The following is a 26058-nucleotide window of genomic DNA, read 5'->3' as shown; positions in this document are numbered from 1 at the left end:
CTCATTGACTGATTGACACTCTCTCTAGGACTGAATCCACTGACATACTGTTTGCACCTTTTACTGTCTGTCCACTGCACTTTACTGCTCACTGCCTGCATAGCATCAGCACTTTCAGCATCTACTGTCACTATTGTCATGTCTATGTCTATTTTATGTCTGTTGCTGTCAACCATATTCACACGTGAATGGCTGTAAAACATTCCTATTGTGTATCTTCACTATATGGCAATAAATCTAACCTTGACCTTGACTCAAATGCATAGGCTTACACCAATTAATTACAATGCCTGAAATGTAATCAATTAATTACAATGCCTGAAATGTAATTTTATTTACTTTCCATAAGACCTAATGCGATCCAGTTCTCCAAAAGAGTAAACATTTTTCAAATACTTTTCTAAATTCATAAATAACAAGGCACATATAATGAAATGCATACATGTTTCAGTAAAATCAGACAACATTCATATTTGCCATGATAGGTGGTTGTGTTTGATCGGTGTAATAACTCATCTTTGGTGCACCAACTCTATTATATAATATGTATGTGACCCTTTAAAGCGAAATCAGTCGCTTTGCGCACAACGTTATTTTGAGAAAATCCACAATAAACAAACTTCTGGGTTAAAATAATGAATTTCACGTTTTCGCATAATTCGACAGTATACAGTCTACAATTTCATATCGTGAACTAATTTCACGGAAAAACATACAGTACGTCTTGACTGTTAAACCCGGCGAAGATTCAACACAATTGCAGTCATTCCAGTTGTCCACGAACTGCTTAAAAAGGTGAGTTCTCCTCTTCTGGCATATCGTGACAGGAGAACCATGTCAACTTTGGATGCGGTTATCTTAGCGATAGTTTGTGTAATAACGTTGGAAAGCTTAGTTCATGGCCAAAATGAATAACTTAATTTTGTAAATTTGACCAAAATGACTGGTTTCGCTTTACATGGTCACATATGTGCATAATTTCATATACAGAGATAAAAAGCTACAGATAAGTGTGGGGCTACACATAAGGCTATGATAATAACAATGTAAATAATAAGAAGAAATAAGTAAACAAAGAGACAATATTGTGAAAAAATATAAACAACCAACATCTATAGTCATTTAACTGCTGTCATTCTTGAGCAAATTAATTCTGAAATGGTCTGAACCTCAATGAACATGTTAAACACATGAAATTGGACCAGAATGTACAACTGAAAATTATATGTTTTAGAGCAGAAGTTTTTCTGTAATCACTTCCCTTAAAAACAATAATAACAAAAAGTCTCAAAATAAGCAGCCTGAAACTCCTCACTGATCTGTGAGATGGTTGGAGAAAGATATGCTTAGTGCTAGGACCTTCTCAGCAGCAGGTGTTCAGGCGATTCTTATCTCTTCTTTAGGTGATGCGCTTCAGAAATCTCTTGAGGAAAATCAGGCTTTTTCAGAGTACACTAACAGGGCCTCTCCACCAAGGCTGCAGAGGATGCTGGGGGACAGAAATTAACATATCAATATTTACAGAAAAGCCTTTTATATGTTCTTTTCATACTATTTTTTTTTTTATTTAATTACTGGCTCGCCTCTCTCCTTCCACATGCTACAGAGTATCAGAAGCTTCTTGATAAACAGTGGGAGATCTATGTTTGGAAAAGGAGTTCTATGCTCACCAGCAGAGAGTTTCAGGATTAACCTCTATCTGGAACACAAGGGGTGACAGTCCTGTTGTAAGCACCTATATTTCCAAGAGGGTTGAGACAAAATAGAAAATGTTAGCAGCAAGCAAATCTATGGGAGATTTACTAATTGTATGAAGCCTCTTTAATTCCCTCTCTGTCTGGTCAGGGCAGCATCTTTCATATGAGATGGTATTTTGCAGAGATTAATACTAGAACAATTATTTATTTATCTATCTATCTATCAATTTAAGAGCACATGTCTCAAATGTAATATGATAAGCATGTCAACTGCTGCCAGCTAAATGCTTCAATTATTTCTTTGCAGGCTTCTACTTCATTTTACCCTTTCTCACCTCTACTACAGTATTAGGCCTCTTATTGTAGAATATGTGATGTGATCTGGGACCAACTTATGATTCTGATAGCATCCTAGCAACAGCCAAGATTTTTGGAGGATGGTATCCAGGATTTTTTAGGATGATCACAATCTTTAGTTGGTAAAATTTCAACAGGGAGGGTTGAAATGGAGCAAAACAACTTAAGGATTTCTGATAGCAACAAGTGATGGGTTTTCATAGATCACATCACATACAATATGTCCCTATGCTATACAGTTGTGTAAAGACGTGTAAAGTAGCGTGGCCCTTATACCTTGGCCAAGAAGACCCAAGCTCCACAGTGCTCCAGAGGCAAGGCAGTCCTCAGTTTAACTGTAGCCAGCAGAAGGAAGAAGCCAAGCAAGGCACTACAGGGGATTATTAAATATAGATTAGACTTTATACTGCTGCTTAGACTTTTTTTTAGTGTTGTGTCATGTAAGGAATTGCAATCATATAACACAACTAACACTGTGTCCTAACAGGATCTGAGCGAGCGACTGTCAATGTTATCGGTCTACAATGAATCTGTTAAATATGCCCTTTCATTGCGTTATATTTCTCATTCAAAATAGCAGAGCAACGCAAGCGACAGAAACATTTATGTTAAAAACTGTACATGGTCCCTTACAAATAAAATGACAAATGACAAAAAGAAAATAGACAAAAGTTCTCTCAAAACGCTGCGTTGCATTGTGTTGCATCGCACTGCTAGCGTTGATGCAGTCAGGGCACTCCAATTGAAAACAATGTAATTAAATGGATTTGGTCGCTAATGTTTGCTCGCATCGCATCCGGTTAGGGCATAGTGTATGAGAGCCTACAACACAAATCCTGATGCTGACTCACCTGGCACAGCACCCACTGTGGAACTGATAAGACATAAGGAAAGGGAAGTCCAGAGCACCAAAAAGGTCACCTGGAAGTCCATCAAAATGCAACTTTACCAAGCGGTATATAAAACTTCACACTAAGCCAACTGTTTTCGCTTTTATATTGGAACACATCAGAGAATAATGCTCTGTGAGACTAACAGTTAATTACCTGTAGGATGTGCAGCAAAGGTTAACAACAGAACACTGGGGGAAATCAATTACAAATATAAAACCGGATCATTGGCAGTAACATAAAAACATATTGAAAGAATAATTATACTTATATATTGTATTAAGTGCACATCATCAATACCAGGGGACAGGCTACAGTTTCCAAGATATTACAAATAACATCTAAAAGTAAGATCACTTACCTGAACACATAGTTGATATACTGTTGTTCCAGGTCACTGAAATGTAAATACAAATTCAGAAATACTTCTCATTGGACAACAAACAATTTGACTGAGACTTGAGAGGGAGGATTTCATGACAAGAGGGGCAAAGTTCCAGTAGAAAGGAGAGCTGAAAGAAAAGTTGCTTATCCTTTACTTAAAACGTAACATCAATTTAACTCACTTCCCTCTAAATTAAACAGCTACCTTAGGTGGCTGGTCTTCTTCTGGAATACTCTGTAAGCTCCTGGGACAAGATAAAAATACGAGTACAAGTGTTAAGATGTGTTTACTTATCTACTCAAACACAAGCAAACTAGAACTTGGCAGCCACATTTGTCATTAATACAAGATGGTAATTCATTGTACACAAGGTGAGTGCAAACAATTTATGAGTTAATTTTCAAAATGAAAAAGACTTACCAACACAGAAAATGTGAATTAAAGCCCAAACATATCCACCAGGATCAAACTGAGAATGAGAATTAATACATTCACTGAGAAATTCCCAAGTAAATACCTTTAGCAAGGAAGCAGACTTTTGCCCATCAACAGCCCCTCTCCCCCGAACAATTGCCCATGTCCATGTTTGTCAATCTTGACAGGGACAAACATTTTTGCCCCTCAACAGATTACTGTAAACCACCTTCTGTAGACCAGCTGTATACTCCTGTCTACATTGCACTATATATCCTGCTCTGTATATGCACCACCTATACTTTGTACATCACATTGCACTTTTCTGTTTTTTTGCACTTCTACTTAGACACAAGCTGCATTTTGTTGTACTGCACAATCACAATAAAGTTCAACCTAATCTAAACTAATTTATCAACTCAGCTGCCATGTATGTATGGTAGGTACAGACTATGGGACAGAGCCGTATAGGAGGACATACATCGCCACCTTGTGGCTACACAGAATACTGCCACAACGCAGGTTAACATCATGATATGGCTGCTGTCCAAAAGTTTGTGTGTGTGTGTGTGTATTTGCACTGACCTGCGGATCGTGGATGGGAAGGTTGATTGCAGATGCAAGCAACAGATTCACACTGAAAATGCAAACAGTTCAACTTAGTAACAGGTCTTGTCCCAGTCCCGCCCTACTGAAACATTGTGAAACAGGCAACCAAGGGGGAAAACTAAAGATCACTAAAATTAAAAACAGGCATAACCAAGCACATTGGTCATTTCATCAAGTGGCCATACCTGAATATTTTCATCCAAGACATCCGCTATAAAAAGAATAAAGAACAGGTGGATGAGAAGAATGTAACAACATGGTTCATCTTTTCATAAAATCCTGATTAAAAAAAGTCAATTCACTTGTTGTTAGACTCTGTTCAGAGTTTCTGAGACACCATAATCTAGAGTGAGTAATAGATGTGGCAAACATGCTGCTAGTGAGTGCTTCGCTTGTGACACACTGTCTTATCTAGTCTGCGTTGTTGGCGTGAAGATAAGATTATATTAAAGTACTGTGCTCTACTGATAGTTGCTGGGCTCTACCAGCTCTAAGGAGCACTACATGTGATTGTAATAATCCCAAATTATTACCAAATCCCAAAAGCATGCATTACAAAAACGAGTGTGAGAAATCTTGTTAGACCAGTGCAGGCAGCTCAACAGCTTCAAAGGTCAAGAAGCAGAACCACAATGCCCAACAATTGCCCAACTAAGTATCTAATCATCAGTAGGAAAACCATCATCATCATTCAATCATTACATGGGACTGGTTATGTGGTTGTCCAGCAACACTGCTCAAAAAGTAATCACCGTTACATGGACGGCTACATACCTCTCTTTGAGTCACTTTCAGAATCAAGAATGAGATGACCTCAGAGGCATTGTGGAGTGTGAAGAAAAAAGGTATGGGCTGTACAGATGGATAGAAACACAGCATCATCATCACATTCAATGTAGGCTACACAGTGCTTTGGGGACGTGTTGCTGTACCCTTAAATGCTAAGAAATGTCATTACCAGGCAAGACAGGGCTCTGGAGCCAGCATAGATGTTGCCGACAAACAATGCTGAACCAGGGAGCCAGGCCAAAGCTGCTGCCCTGTTGACAAAGAGAACCTACTGTTTTGATGGCATTTCTGACAAGGAATTGTCATACAGTAGTGTCCCTTCTTCATGCAAACCTCTACCCTGCTCTAACACTGCAAATGTGATGATGTGTGGATGGATTACCTGGGGATGCTGCTGATTTCTACCCATCCTAGTTTTCCTGACACCAAGAGCAAAAGAGCTCCAATGAAGGTCTGCCACCTACAGCCCCCACACAGGAGAGCGCGCTGTTAGGCTTATTCTGATGGCATTTGACGACATAGGCTACATAATGACATTTTAGTTAACATGAACCATTACTCACCCCTGAAATAAGGTTGGATATGTGAATTTCAGGACAGACAACACATACTGTAAGACAAACAACACCAACGTTAGGCATATTTACAGACAAGACGACACATGTTAATGAGGGCTGAAACGAATGGCACTAAAATGGTTCGTTTCGAAATAAAGCGAGCCAATCTAAATGCACAATTGAGTAACGCAAAAGAAACACGGAAGTCCTCACAGGATCTGTCTGTAGGCTACACGCAAACGGGAAATCCTGATGTCGCACACAAGCAGACAGCATTTACCTACCGTTGATTAGTTACAATTTATTAGGAACAATAACAAGTATTACAATTAACGTTACCTTATTTATGAAATATGACACCACAAAAAACGAGCAGAATACTGAACCGAGACCAAATTTAGACAGATTCATTTGTTTACACGCCTTTCCGTAACATTCGTTTTAATGATGAAATAATCAATCATGGTGGTGTCTCTCATCGATGCAAATCCTGTGATAACTGATAACGTTTTTGAATTGTAAGAAAACCTCTGTTGTGACGGGCATGACACGTTGCCAGCTTTTTCACCCAATGGGCGAGTTTGCATGTTTGAGGAAACGGTGCTTTCTTAAAGGTGTAGTAGGCTAACAAACTTAGACCTACTAAAATTGTTCTTTTTTCATGTTCAAGGTTCAAAGTTCAAGGTTAGTTTATTATGTCTTCCAAGGGGGACATAAAATGTAAATATTTTATCTATATCTTTATCCAAAATAAACATTTTGTGTAACTGACAGTAAATGCATTTTGGATGAATGGATAAGGTCCAGTATAGCACTGATGTTTTACCACTCCTTTATGACCTTTATGAGAGCTGTTTCAGTGCTGTGATTTGTCCGAAAACCAGACTGAAAGTAATCAAAATACCCATTTGATGTTAGGAGGGTGGTTAGTTGATTAAAGACTACTTTTCAATAATTTTGCCAATAAAAGGTAGATTGAATATGGGCCTGTAATTGTTTAACATGGAGGCATCCAGGTTATTCTTCTGGCTTTACAACAGCTGTTTTTAGTGACTTAGGAAAAGTGCCAGACAGCAGTGATGTGTTTACAATGTGAAGGACATCTGAGGCTATAAGGTGAAAAACAGTTTTGAAGAAATTTGTAGGCAGAGTGTCTAAGCCACATGTGGAGGAGCTGAGATTCTGTACCGTTTTTTCAAGTGTTTCGTGGTCATCAAGTTGAACTCAGCTTCCCTCTATTTGAAGCTGGAAGTTCCAGGTGTTGACTTTAGCAGATATGTTGAGTCTGATTTGGTCAATCTTACCTTTAAAAAAAGATGAAAACTCATTGCATTTATTAGTTGAGAGAAGTTCATGCGCTAATTGTGAGGGAGGATTTTTTTAAACTTATATCGACAGTGGAAAATAAGAGACATTGAGACCCTTTGTAATAACAAGGTCGAGGGTATGGCCTGTATGAGAAAGTGTCTATTAGTGCAATGAATTCCTTGGCATATTTTTTTTCCAGGACTATCCACATGTAGGTTTAGATCCCCTGATATAATAAGACAGTCAACTATGCAAATGACTGATATCAGTTCACCTCCTGGGGGGTTTGTTGCTTTGCTTTTAGCAAGTATTCCAGTGTATTCCATGTTGTTATGGCTTTGTGGTGGCAAGGAGTCAACGGAGGTGGGGAGGGGCACTGCCTCCAGCAGCTTTGATAGGTACTATCTCCTCCTGCTCATGACATCCATTTGTTTGTTGAGATTTCGTAGAGTTTGACGCCACGCAGTACCCATCTTATCATGTCCAGTGGACGTGTATTGTTGCTCTGGTTGTTTATGTTTCTCCAAGGTCTGTTGATGTCCTCAGTGTCCAAAGTGCTCCTATTCATGAGTTTCATCAGGTCCCTTTCCACAGGTGTACTAATCAAGCACCATGTCTGCATTGATAATCAAGGTGCTTGGTTTTATACACCTGTGGAAAGGGACCAGATGAAACCCATGAATAACAAACAGCATAAGTAAGTATTTTGATCCTGTGAGGGAAAATTTATCTCTGCATATATCCCAATCCATGAATTAGTGAAACACACACAGCACACAGTGAGGTGAGGCACACACTAACCTGGAGCAGTGCGCTGCCTGCTACAGCAATGCTCAGGGAGCTGTGAGGGGTTAGTAGGGCTCAAGGGTACTTCAGCTGTGTGGGCATGGGAGCGCAGTCCTCAACCACTTCTCCCCCCCACATTTTCCTACCATAAAACACACATATAAAACACAAACACACACACAGTTGAGTAGTTTAAGACTTTTACCATTTTTACCACTTTTAACAGCACAAAACAGATAACTTCAAAATATTGAAACTGTCAGATTAGCATTTTCACGTGATGTCAGCAGCTGGGTATCCGTTCATCCGGTAGCATAATATGCAGTCATACTCTCAAATCAAGGCAGCTATGAGAGCAATGATTGCAAACGATAACTGAACATAGTCCTAACGTTAGGAGACCCCTGCTATACATAGCAGCAACTTCAGCTATAGCTAACATGTTAGCACCGAAGTGTCATTCATGTAATCTGCAAGTCTCTGCGTACATTCAGCCAATTTGCCTTCAACAGGCTGACTGGCGAGTTGATTACAACCCCCACCACCTATGTGACATGCAATATAATAGGCTAAGGACAATGATTTACTGTTTTTGAGGTATGATTGTAAAATCTGACCAGTCAGTTAGATCTTATATGGGAATGACTGAAAGTAAAATTAAGTAAAAAGAACATAGAAAATTAGCTATTACGGTAGCTTTGTATAATAGTGTGATACAATGGTTTCTCTATGTAAATATCGGCACACTTACAATATAGCAGAGAATTGCAGAGGCAATGTTGAGTAGGCCTATTGATACACATTTAAATGTAACAGACCTGGGACAATGTCCCCATATCATCTCTGTTTGGAATTTATTGGAAATTAGATGATTGGACAAAGAAATGTGTCAAAAAAAGAGAAAATCCCCAAAATCTGACTCTGTAGTTTTGGTCACAATTGTGAACGTCTTCAGGTTCACTCATGCTATGAGAACGCTGAACAAAGTTCACATATTTACATTTGCATCCCTCCATACTAGACACCTTAAAGATTATGTAGCCAAACTCTTTGCCCTATTTTTACATAAACATACTTTTCTAAGCTTTAGTTTGGGAGCTTTTGGGTGGAAATTATCTGGTCAGGGTGCAAGCAAAACATAAGCAGCTCTGACCATGTGACAAATTAGGGGAGACCGGGTATGATTGTAACACTTTTTTTTCGAGCACCTGTAACTCACTCATTTTTGTAGCTACAATCCTAAAACCTTTTTTTTTCCAAATACCCACATTTGTCTACTTCAGAGAGAACCAACTCAAATTTCTGCAAGAAAATTACAGACCTTGTAATTTTATGTAAAATAAAAGGTGATCCTTTGTTACAACGACCCCACCACGGGGTGGGTTGTAACACTGGGGTAAGTTGTAACAGTGAGATAAAAGACAGAAAAAGAGAGGTCAAACCATGCAATATGTTTCAAAAACATGTTTGGGGCATTGAAATAGGTCTATGAACACAAGAAAACAGTTTATTTAATTTAGTTTCTCTTTGAATGACCATAACCAGAGTAGCCGTGGTATATGTGGTTGTGTGTATGTGCATTTTTGTGTGTGAGATGTGTGTAGGGGTGTGTTTGTGAGTCTGAGTGTGTTTCTCTGTGTAAATTTGACTGGATAGTATAAAACATTGCACAAAACTTGTACTACAGATGTCCCAGAGTTGATAAGCTACAGCTGACAAAAACAATGGCAGAGAAATTACATGATATGATTAAAAATTACACAATTTTAGGCCATCTGGAAGGGAGAGGATGTAGTTTCCAAGTGAGGTGTAGGACAGGTCAACCCCCACCCCTCAATACTGAAGCTGTATTTTTTTTTTTTTTTAAATCTAGCAATTGTTCTAATTTGAATGCATGTTGAGTGTAACAACCTACCCCGATCCCTGACAGCCATATGTATCTTGCTGTATAGGCCTAGTGCTTTGGTTTATGCTTGGATGAAATGCATCATGTTTTGCGTCAGAGACTACAGTTTAATATAATATGAGGCATGTGATTGTATCATCAATGGTAAAAGTACTAAGAAAAATATAGCCGTGGTGAAAAATTGGACTTTCTTATGTCAAAATCACTTTTTCCTTTGCTAAATTAGAACGGGTGACATAGGCTTAAAAATCATGTGGTATAGTGGAGTGGTGAACATGCTGATGTGATCATTATGTCCAATATCTTATTCCTGTTCTGTGGAAATGGTGATGTTACAACTATCCCTGTTACAACTATCCCCGGTCTCCCCTACACTACACATTTGGCACTTCACATATTTAACTGAGACCCTTGACATCTTTAAAGGCACAGGAGCAAAATTTTATTTTCAGTCACAATTGTGACTGTTGGGATTAAACGGGCTAAATGCAGAGACCAGAGACATGGCTGCCTCTGCATACAGATTGGAACACTGCCATCCTCACACCACAAGACTTTTATAAGATTTGGGATAGATTCTTGAAAGATTTAGTCTTTTGAGTCAAGAATCTTTCCTGGCCAATCTTGCCAGCAGTTAGACTAGAGATTCCTATTCCATACCATGAGATGGCGGTACAAACACAGTAGCCTATGTTTCAAAATCACTGATATCCTGCTTCTTCGGTCCTCCCCTTCCATATTACGACTTCAGCCACTGGAGATAGCTACTCGCTCGACCGTATCGGTGGTATTTTAATATCGTTTATACTGTTTTTAACAGTGACATTGAGATATACATATTATATCACGTGTCGTGATTCTTTTGTCGTATTTCTCCTATCAAAGGAATTATTCAGCCTTTTATTACAGCTAACGTTACCTATTTTCAGCTAACGATAGTCCTTAGCACTTATTTTGCTATTAGCAATCAACTTGACGCTTCCGAGAACGTGCCAAGTTACGAACTTATTTTCTGTTACTTGATAAACTGCAATTACCTCATAAACAACCCGTCTGCTGACTGCAAATATGGATCAAGTTGAAGTTTCTCCTAAAGAAGTAAAGGTAAGTCATCTGACTAGTGTACTAGCCAACATGTACGTTATACATGAACGTATGAACATATAGCGTTAGCCTGCAAGCTAACAAGATGACACTCCGAGATAAGGTTGGGCTTCTTCGGCTTGCGTCGAACTAACACTAGTCCTAAAACAATTATGTGTTGTCGTCACCAGAAGTCGGTGAAAGGTAAGGCTGGCTAGACAACTGTACACTCAATAAATACTGCTGTCTGTTTTTAATCGACAATAAGACACGGTAGTTCTGTCCGCTAACCCCATCACTGAAAGCTTCAGCCCGTTTAGCAAAGAGGGTTGCATTTACTAGCGCGTGACTTGACAGAGTTGTTCAGGGAACTCTTGTTTGGAAGTAATATTCTCCTGACACGTTTCTCTTTTATTTTAGAGTCCTTGGGGGGCTGTGAGACCTGTTCAGACCCCCTGCTCCCTGTCCGACGTTATGAGTGAACAGCTGGCCAAGCAACTGGATGACGAAAACAACGCCTTCCCAATGTGTCCAGAGTGAGTCACTCAGCAGTTCTGTAAGGGTTCAAATGTCACAATTTGTCATGGTGCCATTAGTCATCAGAGGCCAGGAACTCGGTACAAAGAAAGTTATACAGGCTAGGTTATATATAGAGGGTCATTCCACCTCAATTCAATGGATTTTAGAGAACATTTCTGCTTGACCATCTCAGATTTGCTTCAAACGTTTACCATCTAAAGAGTAACCATTTAAACTAACTTAGCCAAAATATTAGATTGGTATACCTAATACATCCAGAGAAAAACATTTTTTAACATGGCACCCCCCTTCTGATTTTTGGCACATTGGCGCCCTCATCTAAATCTGCAGCAAAGTTCAGATGTCATTATCTCAAAAAGTCTTCAAGCTAAAGACTTCACATTTTCTGTGAATAATGATCGCTACCTATAGCTTCCACATATTCATTCGTAGGCTGTATGTGTTGACACTGACTGTGTTTCAATCTTGTGAAATCAGAAGTAAAATAGCAGATTTCTTTCACACCCCCACATTGGGTGCCCCATTACACAATTTATGAACAAAATGTTTGGCAAATGCTTATGTCTCTCTACAGAAGTGTTTAAGCTGTCTTTGAAAAAGTAATTAAGAGGTGTCTATACTGCTTTTTTGTTGGAAGTATTGTAACACAAAACTGATCAAATGATCAATTTGGATGATATTGTATCTCCCCATTACAGAGGTATGACAAGCTATACCAATGAATTGAACACATCTCCAGAAAGAGTATGGAATGGGCTTTCAGACGGTGACATTTCAAGATGGTATTATGGCTATGGTTATTGACATTTTATTTTTTAAATATTGGTCTACTTATAACAGCAAATTGCTGATATCACTAAATGGTGACATCTAGTGGCATTAAATAGTGACAGCAGCAATTTATTGAGGAAATACAGGAAATATTTTATTTGTTCATCACCCAGCAAGTAAACGAAAAAAAAAAAATGTTCAACAGTATGAGATAAACATCTGATACTTAGGAATAAGACAAGGATTATGAAATAATGGCACAAAAAACAGCGCTAATTGTTGTAATAGACCAATATTTAAAAAATAAGATTCTGTCTGAAAGCCCATTTCATACTCTTTCTGGAGATGTGTTCAATTCATTGGTATAGCTTGGCATACCTCTGTAATTGATTATTTTTCTGTTTTGTGTTACAATACTTCCAACAAAAAAGCAATATAGACACCTCTTAATTACTTTTTCAAAGACAGCTTAAACACTTCTGTAGAGAGACATAACCATTTGCCAAACATTTTGTTCATAAATTGTGTAATGGGGCACCCAATGTGGGGGGTTGAAAAAAATCTGCAAATTTTCTTCTGATTTCACAAGATTGAAACACAGTCAGTGTCAACACATACGGCCTACAAATGAATATGTGGAAGCTATAGGTAGCAATCATTATTCACAGAAAATTTGAAGTCTTTAGCTTGAAAACGTTTTGAGATAATGACATCTGAACTTTCCTGCAGATTTAGATGAGGGCGCCAATGTGCCAAAAATCAGAAGAGGGGTACCATGTTCAAAAAAAATTTTCTCTGGATGTATTAGGTATACCAATCTAATATTTTGGCTAAGTTAGTTTAAATGGTTACTCTCTAGGTGGTACATTTTTGAAGGAAATCTGAGATGGTCAAGCAGAAGGCATTTGTTGAATTGAGGTGGAATGACCCTAGAGTGATAAAAAAAAATGTATTAGTAGTTCCTTCCTTACTGGCAGAAAGAAAGAACATTAAACATACACCATCATATACACGCCGTATTATCAGTGCATCGATGGATTAAAAACAAAAAAACAATGACAGGGCGGTATGTGATAAGCGGACGTTCAGTGACCTCAGGGGGTATGCAATTTATGACCACTCCAGAGACTAATGTCACACGTTTTCATGGTCCCATTTTAGCAATCAGAAGCCAGGAACTTGATACAAAAAAGCTACAGACTAGGTTGTACACTCTCATACACACACTCAGTATGATAGTTGCATTGATTGATTGATTAAAAAAAATAAAACAAGTATAGCATGTGATGAGGCGAGCAGAGGTGGGACAAGCCACTGTCAAAAGTCAAGTCCCAAGGCAAGACCGAGAGGTCCCAGTCAAGTCAAGTCATTTCATTTTCATACACAGAGGTCATTCAATGTGCTTTACATTAACAAAAACCAAACAGTAAAGCAGATAAAAGCATAGATGTGCAAAGCATAATAATAATAATATGATAATAATAATAGAAAGATCATAATAGAAAAATAAAAACAAAGCATAAATCAAGATAAAATCAATAAAGACTAATTAACATAAAAGACTCAAGGTGGAATAATTAAGACAGTTAGCAGAAAGCATCTGAGAACAATTTGGTCTTAAGTCTAGATTTAAAACAGGCTGCAGTTGGGGCCTTTTTAATGTCATCCGAAAGTTGGTTCCAGAGCTGAGCCGCATAGCAGCTAAAAGCTGCTTCGCCATGTTTAGTTCTAACAGCAGGTTTTACAAAGAGGTTTTTCTCCTGAGACCTGAGAGGACGAGAGGGTGTGTAGTGTACTGCTGAAACATGTCTGATAGGTATTTAGGTCCTGCTCCATTTACTGATTTATAAACAAGCAGAAGTGTTTTAAAGTCAATTCTGTGACTTACTGGAAGCCAGTGCAGAGATTTAAGAATTGGAGTAATGTGCTCAGTTCTTTTTGTTTTTGTGAGAACCCTAGCTGCTGCATTTTGAATAATCTGAAGCTGTTTGATAGTCTTTTTAGGAAGGCCTGTGAAAAGTCCATTGCAATAATCCTATTATAATAAGCCAAGTTGACTCAAGTCCTCATTTTTTTCGACTCCGAAACAAGTCACTGTTGTATTATGCAACTGCATATTAATCCTTAGAGCTCCAGACATTTTTTGCAAGTTTTTGCATTTCTGTGTTTTAATTACTTTATAGAGGTCCCAAAAAGTGCAACAATTACTATCTTATATGTTGTATCCTTTTTCTTATTCAATTATTTTGAAATAAATACCAATGTGTTGTTGTTGCTACAACTACGGATTATGGTCTACGGATAGATGGCGCTGATGTTGTTAATCTAAGCATCCATGGACAGGAAATGACTTCCATCAAAGATTGTTAAGGCGGAGCAAGATATAGCCACTTCCATGAATCTGGAAAGCACTTAATCATAAGCCCAAAGACCAACAAAGTAGGTTTTGTTCTCTTACAAAGGATAGTGAATACTGGTTTTGAATTAAACAAGTTTATTAACTGGCAATGAAATGTCCAGTCATGCTAATAAATCAACTTTAATTGAGTGAGGGATGAGGTACACGTGTGAGATATGTATGAGAGAGATAGAGTTAGGGAGTAAATGTGTGAATGGCCATTTGGATGGCAGGGTGAATTGCTTTTACAGTGTTTCATGTTTCCATTCATCATATTAAGAGTTTATATTTCAGTTAAAAAAAACATGTTTAATGTTGGCTTATTAGGCATTGGCAAACTAGAAGGGCAGTGGCAGACTAGTCTGCAGTAGGCACACACTACAAAAACATGAGCAGGAATAGGAGATAGGAGTAATAGGGGAACTGTCATTTTAGATTTCCCTTCATGGAGATGAAAAAGGAACAGTAATTCTTCCTGCTCTAAATGTATATTGTCTAAAAATGTAAAAACATATAGGCCTAGTATGCATGTCTCTCTGGTGTGTGGCTGTGTGAGTGCATAAATAACATGTATGTGAAATTACAGGGCTCATTAATTTCATATTATGAATGAAATGTGCTTTTAAGAGGTAATTTGTGGTGTGATCGACTTAAGCCCACTAATTGCATTAGTTGTGTGCTATTTCCTGCTCCCCAGCTCCATTAGGGAGACCTGAGGTTCGGAGGTGCAGCTATCCCCTGCCTCCTCCTCCTCCTCCTCCTAACCTCTGTGTGTGAGACATGCAAATGAGTGATAGAAATCTGGTTGGTGCAAATGAAAGCTAAATGGGATTCTTTTTTTTTGGGAAGCACTACTATTGCCCATATCAGGATCAGCCACCATAGTTATCTCTGAATCCTAGTAGCCTACAGATAACCTACATGTTTTGCAGTAGTTTGATAGTTGAGCTACTTCAATTGACTGGAACATGCCCGAAGGAGTTCCAATAGGCTTCAAACACATAACTACGCTGCCATTATAGACATTTGTAATGTTATCAAGGCCTTAGGCTATGCAGTACCTAGTGAGTAAACATTTATTTACCCTCACATTTCTTTCTATGTATTTTGCAAAACACGGCTAATATCGAGGTTGAAATGCAATCATTGAAATGTCATTGATGATGACGCAATAGTTTCGATTAGCTCCTGTGGAGCAAATTAAATTGTTTAGGCTACTCATATTGCCCTCTGGACAATTGACCTATGGCTAAACCATGCCCCTGAACGCGATGACCAATCACAGTGCGCATATAATACACTCTGACATTTTCGGCTTCCACGTCCATTGAAATGCTAGTCAGTTTTCATTCGTTTTTATATGTTTTTTCTTGACATTAAGTTTTAAATGGTCAAACGGTGTGCATGGGGTACATGCAACTCCGACACACTATATCCCAAGAAGCTGCGCTACCGTGTGTATTTTTTACCCTTTTCCCAGCCACATTTCAACCGAGATAAGCGTCTGCTCGGGATAAAGTTAGACGATAGACCTCAACACCAACTAAAGAGGATAAAATGAATAAGGTTTTCCAAGTCAATGACGTGTTTGAAGGCTATGTTCAACATCTCTCTAACCAAGGTTAAGCCAATGTTAACTAACATGAGGCAACATTAACGAAAACGTTAGCATTAGGTGCATTGTACATGTCGCTTTAGGTGCTTTCACACTACAGCACTCGAGCAATTTGCCCGTCTTTTTTGGGGTTTGGTATGAGGTTTCATACTGGAGCTGCACATCGGCAGATGTTTTCATCGGGGACCGGGGTTTGTCTGTTTGTTTGTTTGTCTGTCTGTCTGTCTCTGTTTGTTAGCAAGATAACTCAAAAAGTAATGGATGGATTGCATTGCATTGCCCTATCTCACCCATCTCACCCGTGTCTATTTATTTTTTACCTCCGCCAAGGAGGTATATGTTTTCATCGGGGACTGCCGTTTGTCTGTTTTTTAGCAAGATAACTCAAAAAGTGATGGATGGATTTCGATGAGCCAAGGAAGAAACGATTACATTTTGGGAGTGATCCGTAATTCCGTCTGGATTCCGGAGCCGTTTATGTGGTTCGCTTAGTGGTGTAATGGCATGGTATGGCCACGTGGTGGCGATCTGAATAGTTTAGGTTCAAATGTATGACAACCTAGGAAGAACAATACAGGCGGAGGTCTGCGCTCTCCGAGTGCTTTTCAAGTTCTTTATATATTTTATTTGTTTGAGTGTAGTACTTTGAGAGCAAAGATTAACCAGAGTCAAATTCCTTGTTTGTTAACGCAAACCTGGCCAGTATAGCTGATTCTGATAATGAACTACATCACAGGATTCATCACAAGATCACAGGATCCACTCAGATGACAAACGCGAGCACGGTTAATGATTATCAACCCATTTCCTTTCGCATAGATAAGAAACCCCAGGTGTAATGTTGATGATGTACTTGACGCTGCTGAAGTTGGCATGGGCAACACCTCTGCGTCCACGCCTCTGGTATTAAACTTGTTCAGGAACAAAGGTCAGAGGATTGCTGTATTGTCAGGATGACTTGATCATTTTATGTTGTTTCCTTAGGGTGGATGTGGAACTTATGACCTCCCCAGAGGCTGAAACAGACAGTGACTTGATGCTGGCCCAGATGCTGCAGATGCAGTTTGACAAGGAGTTTGACTCACAGCTACGTAGAGAGGAGAAGAAGTTCAATGGAGACAGCAAAGGTGAGCGTGCAGGCCCTAAAGATCCACAATAGCACCTGGGATGCTGGATGGCTAGTCAGCTATTACGTCAGACAAAGGCGCCTGCCAAATCCCATAACCATAACCATAACGTCAACCGTGCCAGAGCCATGACTGGGCTACATGTTTCTTTGACAGTCCAAGGCCAGCATTACAGTTCAGCCAAAACTTCAACCACTGTCATTTGCATGTAAATGTTTTGGAAAATGGTCACAGTCACATTTCCAGTCATCCGATGAGATGGCAGCACAACATATGCACCATAGTGTTTTTGAAAGTGAGCCCAAACATTGTATTTTTTGTTTGTCTTGTGTCTACAGTGTCCATATCCTTTGAAAACTACCGCATGGTTCATCCTTATGAGGAGACTGACAGCTCTGAGGATGAAGTTGATTGGCAGGACACCCGTAATGACCCCTATCGAGCTGGTATAAATGCTTACCTTCCATTACAATCCTACGTCTACAATCAATTTTAACAAGTGAAACATTGACGGTATCCCTCTATGGATTCTTTTCCCCTTTAGATAAACCAACCACCACCCCTAAAAAGGGCTTCACTGGGAAGGGCAAGAACATCACCACTAAACATGATGAGGTGGTTTGTGGAAGGAAGAACACAGCACGCATGGAACATGTGAGTTTTTGTCCCCCCTCCTTCTAATCTCCTGTTTGTGTTCTGAATGCTCCATTGTATACCCTAGGAGATCCAGGTATTCTTGTATGAGATTAAGCACAGTACTTTCCAACTGCCAGGACTTGTTTTGCTCATTGAAAAATAAATATTTAAGCAATAAGCTCCCGAGAGGCTGTACGTTTCACTGATTTTAGAACAGCTAAGGGGCGTTGTTAGGCACGATGCACATGTGGAGTGCCTAAAACCTGTTATAAAATCAGTGTAACCTGTAATGGACTCCAGTGGCTTATAGTTTTTCTAAAATAGTTACTACATATCTGGCAAAATTTCATAAAATAAAGACACAGCAAGGAGAAATGTAACGACTTATTCATAGATATTCATTCTTCCGCCAAGAAATAGAATAGAATGGTTGCTAAGCAATGTTGAGACACAGCAACTCTGACTTTTGTTTTTGTGGCGGTGGATAAGTATAGAATGAAATGCGGTCAAGCCGTAGGGTTATGATGCCTCGAACACGATTCAGGCAGTCGTAATCAAGGATCGGAACTATCTGTTCTAGAAATGGACATGTGTTATAAACAATCCTCCTCCTTTTAGTTTGCCCCAGAGGTGCAGGTGGGTGACGGGCTCGGCATGGACCTGAAGCTCTCTAACCAGGTGTACAACGCTCTGAAGCAGCACTGTTACAGTGAGCAGCGTCGCAGCGCTCGGCTGCACGAGAAGAAGGAGCATTCCACTGCTGTGAGTGCCTGCTGCTCGTCCTCCAGCAAACTGTTACTTCAGTGTTGAATATCCGCCACAGCCATTTTGTTTTGTTTTGTTTTTGGTGTGTGCTCGGGGAATATGTTGCCCATATTTTCTTCTTACTCAGTGAGAATTTTCATTTAAATCAAGAGAGGTCATTCGTTTGGGAAGTTAATTTCCTTTTTTCACTGAGGTCAGCCTCTAAACACAAGTTACATTTGTTGAAGCTTCTGTAACTGCTGTATGACTAGAGCAGAGAATTAGAGCTATGGTTTTTTGATGCTATTGTCAGTTCTGTGGTAAAGAATGTAAATAACACAGCCAACATGGCCTTGAAGTATCACCACATTCCACTTGTGTAATCAATCGGTAATGCTATTTTTCCAGGAGCAAGCAGTGGACCCAAAGACTAGACTGCTGATGTATAAGATGGTGAATGCTGGGATCCTGGAGAACATTAATGGCTGCATCAGCACTGGGAAGGAGTCTGTGGTGTTCCATGCTGATGGTGGAAGGTGAGATCATTTCAGATGTTCCCACAATACAGATGTCCTTACATAACCTAAGCCTACCAGATGTCTTTACAAAGCCTAAGCCTACCAACAAAACACACTGCTAAAGACTTTTGTTCTGCTGGTATGTCTTTGTGCCATTTGATCTAGTCAATCATTTAAGGTTCATATTGTTGGGCTCTTTGAAGACATTGTTACCTTTATTCTTGATTGGAACAGGACTGACGGACCGCTCGCTAGCTTGTAAACGCTCTGTGTATTGAGCATGTGCATCTCTTTCTACAGGCTATGGTAGTTCATAAACATGATTTTTTTCTTGTCGTCTTTTAGTAAGGTGGACAGAGGGTGAAGTTTGATTAGAAGTTTGTCGCATTTTACACGCAGGCTACGGAATCATACATCTCCTCACAATTCTGCCATAAAGCAAAACGACTCCCTTCTTGTGACCACCTGCTCTGTCCTTAACGGTGCAACCCACCCTTTATTAGCAAAAGTGCCATCACAAGAACTTCAGTCATTAAATTGTTTTCATATTTTTTCCTGTTTTTCAATTCACATCCATGCTTTTGCTGTGGAGGTGAATGACAACAGGCAAACATGATCTCCCAAGAGCTATTTCTATTGACAAAGTAATATAATGTAATGTAATGTAAGGATTCTTGCAAGATGTCCTCGGGTTGACTATTCTTGAAGTTCCATGGCTGGTTCTCTCGTTAGTGACTTGTTACTGCCATGCTGTGTGGCTATGCAAGGTGAACAATTCCCCCATTCCAAGTCCATTTACCATAAAATGTGCTTCTTATTAAGGTGAAACTCTTTCATAGTGTACCTTTTAATGTAGAAAGCTGTACTTATTATTATACTTAACTTGTATTATTGCTTTGCCATTGTTTGATCTCAGCATGGAGGAGAAAACAGTCCCAGGGGAGGTTGTGCTGAAGGTCTTCAAGACCACACTCAATGAGTTCAAGAACCGGGACAAATACATTAAGGATGACTACCGCTTCAAGGACCGCTTCAGCAAGCTGAACCCTCGCAAGGTCATTCGCCTGTGGGCAGAGAAGGAGATGCACAACTTGGCCAGGTATGTTACAAATGGGTCTTGTCTTATGTACATTGGCTTTTCTTAAACCAGAACTGGATATTGTGGACAACATTGTAGTTGAGTCTCTGATATTCATAATAGGACAATATATTTTATTCATAGCTAATGAGTAATTTAAAAGCCTTCAGCTGGGGTGGGGTGGGTTTTGGGGGGCGATTGATCTAGATCAGTAGTTCTCAACTGTGTCTGTGTCTGTGTATGTGGATTTCTGAAGAACTTCATGTACTAGCTCATGGACTGAGGGGAATGAGGGATCTTTTTACATGCAACAATTACACAACTTCTGAATCACAACGTCAGATGCTTACAACTTCTTCCTTTAACTCATTGAGTGCCAAAAACGCAATATTGCGTTTTTCGCTTTTTTTTTTACATTATGAAACTAGACACTCTAACTCGCCTTATGTGGGATTTTTTGAAGTCTATCATGAAGAGAACTGAAGTAGATGATGATCGAAAACTCATGAAATCTCACAATCTGGACATTTTATCTAGACATTATATCACAACGCAGCATTTGATTGATATTGCCGCATTAATTGTGTCTTATCAGGCACGTCAAGTCAATACAAGGTCAACAATGGGATAGTCTATCCAGTGTTTGTTATAGATCAGTGGGATCGAGGAGAGAGTTTGAGAACCACCCACGGGAGAAGCCTAAGCTATGGAAGAGGTAGCCTTGCTGCATTACCTGCAGTGTGTCAGAGAGATCGAACTGTTCATTGACATAGAGCGCTTTAAATACACATAGGCTAACACTTCCCTTGATCATCACTGACAAGTGCAAGTTTCCGCGATTGCATTCACATAGCAGCTGTACATACAACATAGGTCGGCAGCAGGAAAGGTTCCGGTTGTAGATATACGGACATATGAATTCAGACAGCACAACAACAAAAAAGCCCCTTCCGTAAAACGTCTGTGAACATTGCGGAAATGTACGTCTGTCTTAAAGCGGCTTATATCTCCGTTTCTAGAAGAAAAACAGGGATTTTGATGAAAACCAGCCACTGTTTAGCTTGGGATTTCTCAGGAATGGAGACACGTAGAAATAAACGGTTTTCACCCACTGAGAGCTCAGAGTCTCACGTTTCAAATGATCCATAGTATGTGTCCATAACTATAACATAGAATACGCTGTGGCTCTATAAAAAAAGTCAAAAATGATCTAGCTTGCCGGCACTCTGGGACATAGCTTGCAAAAACAGTGCGGCATTCAAAGAGTTAAGGCAAAACTCGCAACAATGCAACAAATATTCGTTTACCACCCATAAGCATGGTCGTTAAGGTTGTAGTTGCTAGATTTAACCACTTTTGTCACCTGCCTGCTCTAGCAAAAAGCAAACAAAGAAACAGACTCTTACTACGTTGACGGCACCCATTCCTGTGTTGAGAGTAAAATCACCTTCTGTGAATGTCAAAAATTTGCCTATCATTTGTGTTCAGCTCATGGACACTGTTACACCTGCCATAGTTAAATGCCAAGGGGCATGCAGAGACATACATTCCCAATGGGAGAGAGAAGTTAACAAAAAAGGAAAATAAACACACATGCCAACGGTCTACTAAAAAAGCGACACAAGAATACAACTTACAGCACACCACAATCTCAAGTCCACAAAACCACGCTTCCCAAGTTGCCCAATCACAACCCTCATGCAGCAATCAGGAGCAGGCAGGACCTGGCCAGAAAGGAGAGCACAACGCACACACAAACAAGCAGTTACACCCCTGGCCTATAATAATGCATCTGGCATCAGCAACCATACTGTAGGTTGGTGTGCCTTGGTGTTTTCATTTGACTTTTGGTGTGCCTTAGCTCCAAAAAGGATGAGAACCTCTCATCTAGATTATGATTTTCAGATAATAGGCTCTCAACTCAAGTAGAGGCAACCTGATCTTGAGACTTGTTCTGTGCTTCAGTCATTTTTCAGGAAGAAGTATCAAAAACAGAACCCTAATGGCGTGTTGCCAAAGCAGTTAGTTGCATGTCCCTCGGAATTGAAGGCGAAATTACTCCAGCTGTGTTGCTCCTTTTTAGAATGAAGAAGGTCGGCATCCAGTGCCCAGAGGTTGTGATCCTGAGGAAGCACATCCTGGTGATGTCTTTCATTGGCCAGGACCATGTGCCTGCGCCCAAGCTGAAGGATGCCCTGCTGAGCAGCGACGACATGAAGCTCGCCTACTACCAAGTGCTGGACGTGAGTAGCTGGAGGCAGGAACTCGTTCTACTTATACTGCGTATTAACATTAACATAGGGTGCCTATACTAATGTCAAGCAGCGAAATAACTTGCGGTTCTGAATGTGGTGTTTTTTTTCTTTTTTTCTTTTTTTTTTTTTTTTCTTTTCTATATATAGTCAGGACTGGTTAACATCTGTTAGAGAGCAGATTTAAAGAGAAACTACTGCTTTGGCGTGTATATTTCTACATATATAGGCTATATACAGTATATATATTTATAAATTGCAAGCGTGGTTCTTCTTGTTCCCTACGCGTCTCAGACTTCCAGATGTAAACAATGAGCGATCGCCTCCTGCAGAAACGGCAAGGTTGCAATAGCGGATAGGGACCCTGGGGGCGGGAGGAAATATTACTATTTTCGATGAAACTGGTCAGTCAAGGAAAACAACAATTTCTAAGCGATTTTATGACTATGAAAAAGTTGCATAGGGTCTCTTTAAAGGAACCGTAGGTCGGATTCTGGCCAAAACTGGTACAGCAATCACTTTCAAAATACTGTAGAGTGGTGTACACCGCAGCTGTGGTACCTAGAGCAGAGCTGGCAACCCGGATACCAAAACACTACTGACTTTGTGATTAGAAAATGTTGTCAGTGATATAAGTATTTGATTTCTTAATATCTAGTAACATCAGGACCATTTTATGATTAATTGAAATACATTTCTTACATACGGTTTCTTTAACTTTTTTACTATGGTATGGTTTCACTGTTCATGATCGTTTTACAAGAACAGCTGTGTGGTGTTCTTTAGCATTGTTTCAGCACATTGTTTTTTCCCCTGATGTCCCAGATGATGCAGCAGCTGTATCGGGAGTGCAACCTTGTCCATGCTGACCTGAGTGAATACAACATGCTATGGCATGAACGCAAGGTGAGGATTTACTATTAGCCAACGGATTGTCCTTGTTCCTGGTGTGATTATTTAAATGTTGCTGTAGGAAAAGGATTTTTGTCCAGACAGGGTATTAGGTATTTTCATTGAATTTATCCTCAAGCTTTTTTTTTTAAGAATTTGCTGAATTTGGAGTATGCAAATAAGCTGTAAAGACACCCAGCATGTGTTGAATGTCTTATCTGAATGTGTGTTGTGTGGCAGGTGTGGCTGATTGATGTGAGCCAGTCCGTGGAGCCTACTCATCCCCATGGCCTGGAGTTCCTGTTCCGTGATTGTAGGAACGTTTCCACTGTAAGTGATGGATTCAAAATGTTCCAATTCCTTTAGACCATTTTGTCTTTCTCTGTGGAATGAAGTATGGATTTGAATGAATCAATCAGGAGCGTTGTGAGTGAGTGGTGTGGTATATCAGCTTGAAATGGATGGTTCCTCACAGTGTCTCCCTGTTTCGTTCCGCAGTTCTTTGAGAAGGCAGGGGTGGCAGATGTCATGAATGTGTATGAACTCTTCAATGCCGTTTCTGGGCTCCAGATTAATGGTGACAACGAGGCAGACTTCTTGGCTCAGGTCAGAATTCAGTTTTTGTTCATTGTTGTTTATGTGATTAAGACAATGTAATTACAAACATCACTATTAGCAGCCAAAATGGGTGCAGCCAAAGGTGGTGCAATTATGTCTAGAGGTCGCACCTTGAAGTCAACAGTAAAACACTAGGAATATTTCCCTGCTTAATTAAAATGCTACTTAAATTGCCCATAGATTGAAGCCCTGGAGAAGAGGAATGAGGACCATGTGCAAAAGCGCACCAAGAAGACTTTCCCTACCAGTGACGATGGGCCTCCCCTCTTAAAGATGAACAATGAGGATATCTAGCAACAAGGCAACCTTGGTGCTGAATGGAGCAGCGACCCTCTGTGGTCACTTGTCATGTTGAAGTGCCGGATGAGTCCGTAAGCTGGCCAGATGTGAGAGGCCATCATCCATCTCTGCCACTTTCCGCCGCTGTTATTGAGTGGCAGGAAGAAGTCAGAAAGACCGCAAACACACAAATGTACGCACATCAGTCTAGCACATGATTATGTTATAATTGTGCACTTGTATGTAATAAACCATTGTTTCTGCATAACTCTGGTTGGGTGAAGTCAAAATGACAGCTTTTGGTGTGAACTAGAAAATTCCAAAAACCAAAAAAAAAAATTAAATATGTTCAGTAATTGTTAGTCATCATAGAGTGTCCTTTTCGTGAATGATGTGTTTTACCAAGTGGTCTGGCTACTATTGAATGCAATTTTGCCTGTAAGCATTTAATATGTGATTTCTGTGAGTATAGCATAGCTGAAACTGATTCCAGAATGGAAACTAGATGCCATACTCACCCAGGTAGGATTTGCTGTCCTGTCTCATCTTGGTATGTGGGAATAACAGTCAAAGGCTTTTACTACAGGACAACTGAGACCTTACTTTGCATATGTGCCGTCCTGTCAAAATCTGTGTGAAGAAAATAAATATTTGAACTTCATGCAATTGCATATGTCATTCTTTATGGTTTGTATTATCTGATCTGCTGATGACCTCTACAATACAAAAAATACATATACTAGGTGAAAAATATAACTACTGAATGCTATGATTTGCAAATCAGTATATTATAGAACAAAGACAAAATACCAATAGTTTTTTTCATGTAAGTGATTTTACCATTGTTTGTGGGTGGAGCATCAAACTGCTCATAGACGATGGTTATCAGAAAGTTCTGAGTCAACGCAATGACAAACGGGTCTGTTTTTAATGCCCTGTTACAGCCCTGTCTTCTGTTTACAAAGACATTTCTCTGGGTTCTCTGAATATTTTTGTAGTTTAATAGTTTGCTTAAATCCTTTGCAAGTTTACATTGAGGAGCATTCTCAAGATTAGCACACAGATTTTCCTATTTCATCCATGTACCATTTAATCTAATTTCCAGTAGTCGTGAATGTTCCTCCTTGTGCTTACTTTAGCATTGCACAACTTTTCCAGTCTTGTGTTGCCCGGTCCCAACTTTTTAAAGGTGCGTTGCTGGCATCAAATTCAAAATGATATTTTTTTATGAAACCTTATGATCTATATATTTTCTCTTGAAATAATCAAAGGTTTCAGTTCCAACATTTGATCCTGATCCTTTTACAGCTAAGTATGTTTTTACAAGATTCGCAGATTATCACATTCTGTTTTTATTAAAGTTTTACAAGCACCACAACTATCGGGAAACAGGATTATATTAAGTTCTGGTCACTTCTCTTTTCCATCAGTGTGTATCTGCAGTATAATGAAATGCGGTCACTAATGTTAGCCGGCCATAGCTTGTTTTTTATACTTGAAAAATGCTGTGTCAGTTGTTTTATTGGAACTCACACTAACATTTTGCTAATAGCTGCTCACTCAGTGAATGAAAGCTGCTTAACTTGGTCCTTGTTGTTATGGTAAAACTCTTCAATTCCTTAGTGGGTCTTTTATTGTGTGGATGCTTGGGAATTTTGAATGGTCTTCATTCATAGATAAGTCTGGTCTTGTTTATATCTGCCTATTTTACGGTACAGTCTCTGTGACATTTGGCTGACGCTTTTTCAGCCAAAGCCCCTTAGAACACGGTAAAGTTTAAGTTTTTAAAAGGAATTCTCACAACAATTTT

General features: G+C 39.5%; 2 protein-coding genes across 3 annotated transcripts; one reads left to right on the top strand and one right to left on the bottom strand.

Moving 5' to 3' along the window:
* Nucleotides 1-324: 324 nt before the first annotated feature.
* On the bottom strand, nt 325-6236 carry LOC134065904 (transmembrane protein 241). 2 transcript variants are annotated; one of them, XM_062521021.1, is made up of 15 exons: nt 6038-6236; nt 5705-5751; nt 5524-5601; nt 5311-5392; nt 5127-5204; nt 4538-4563; nt 4329-4380; nt 3750-3798; nt 3534-3573; nt 3306-3341; nt 3101-3135; nt 2906-2975; nt 2331-2424; nt 1671-1735; nt 325-1489 (listed from the first exon to the last, which is right to left on the bottom strand). In XM_062521021.1, exons 1-15 carry the CDS (start codon nt 6107-6109, stop codon nt 1435-1437), a joined length of 879 nt encoding a protein of 292 aa, XP_062377005.1. In that variant the 5' UTR covers nt 6110-6236; the 3' UTR covers nt 325-1434. The 2 variants fall into 2 exon arrangements, 1 of the variants encoding a protein (XP_062377005.1); XR_009936341.1 differs by lacking the exon at nt 325-1489 and having other exon boundaries at nt 2331-2389.
* Nucleotides 6237-10443: 4207 nt separating this feature from the next.
* On the top strand, nt 10444-24909 carry riok3 (RIO kinase 3 (yeast)). Its single transcript, XM_062521196.1, has 13 exons — nt 10444-10802; nt 11202-11317; nt 17090-17232; nt 17571-17678; nt 17777-17886; nt 18487-18630; nt 19021-19148; nt 20047-20229; nt 22292-22451; nt 23286-23366; nt 23592-23681; nt 23850-23957; nt 24150-24909. The coding sequence occupies exons 1-13, from the start codon at nt 10767-10769 to the stop codon at nt 24261-24263; spliced, it is 1521 nt and encodes a 506-aa protein (XP_062377180.1). The 5' UTR covers nt 10444-10766; the 3' UTR covers nt 24264-24909.
* Nucleotides 24910-26058: the final 1149 nt, after the last annotated feature.

This window comes from Sardina pilchardus, chromosome 19 (genome assembly GCF_963854185.1).
Source record: "Sardina pilchardus chromosome 19, fSarPil1.1, whole genome shotgun sequence".
Lineage (NCBI taxonomy): Eukaryota > Metazoa > Chordata > Actinopteri > Clupeiformes > Clupeidae > Sardina > Sardina pilchardus.
Note: the sequence above shows the minus strand (reverse complement) of the source record. Positions and strands in the feature narration are given on the sequence as shown.

Coding starts and splice junctions, on each gene's coding strand:
- LOC134065904 (XM_062521021.1), bottom strand. CDS start 6,109: ATGAATCTGTCTAAATTTGGTCTCGGTTCAGTATTCTGCTCGTTTTTT. Junction 3,574..3,749: donor AATTCACATTTTCTGTGTTG/GTAAGTCTTTTT, acceptor ATCTTGTCCCAG/GAGCTTACAGAGTATTCCAG. Junction 1,736..2,330: donor CTTGGGTCTTCTTGGCCAAG/GTATAAGGGCCA, acceptor TTGGAAATATAG/GTGCTTACAACAGGACTGTC.
- riok3 (XM_062521196.1), top strand. CDS start 10,767: ATGGATCAAGTTGAAGTTTCTCCTAAAGAAGTAAAG. Junction 17,679..17,776: donor TAATGACCCCTATCGAGCTG/GTATAAATGCTT, acceptor TTTCCCCTTTAG/ATAAACCAACCACCACCCCT. Junction 22,452..23,285: donor CCTACTACCAAGTGCTGGAC/GTGAGTAGCTGG, acceptor CTGATGTCCCAG/ATGATGCAGCAGCTGTATCG.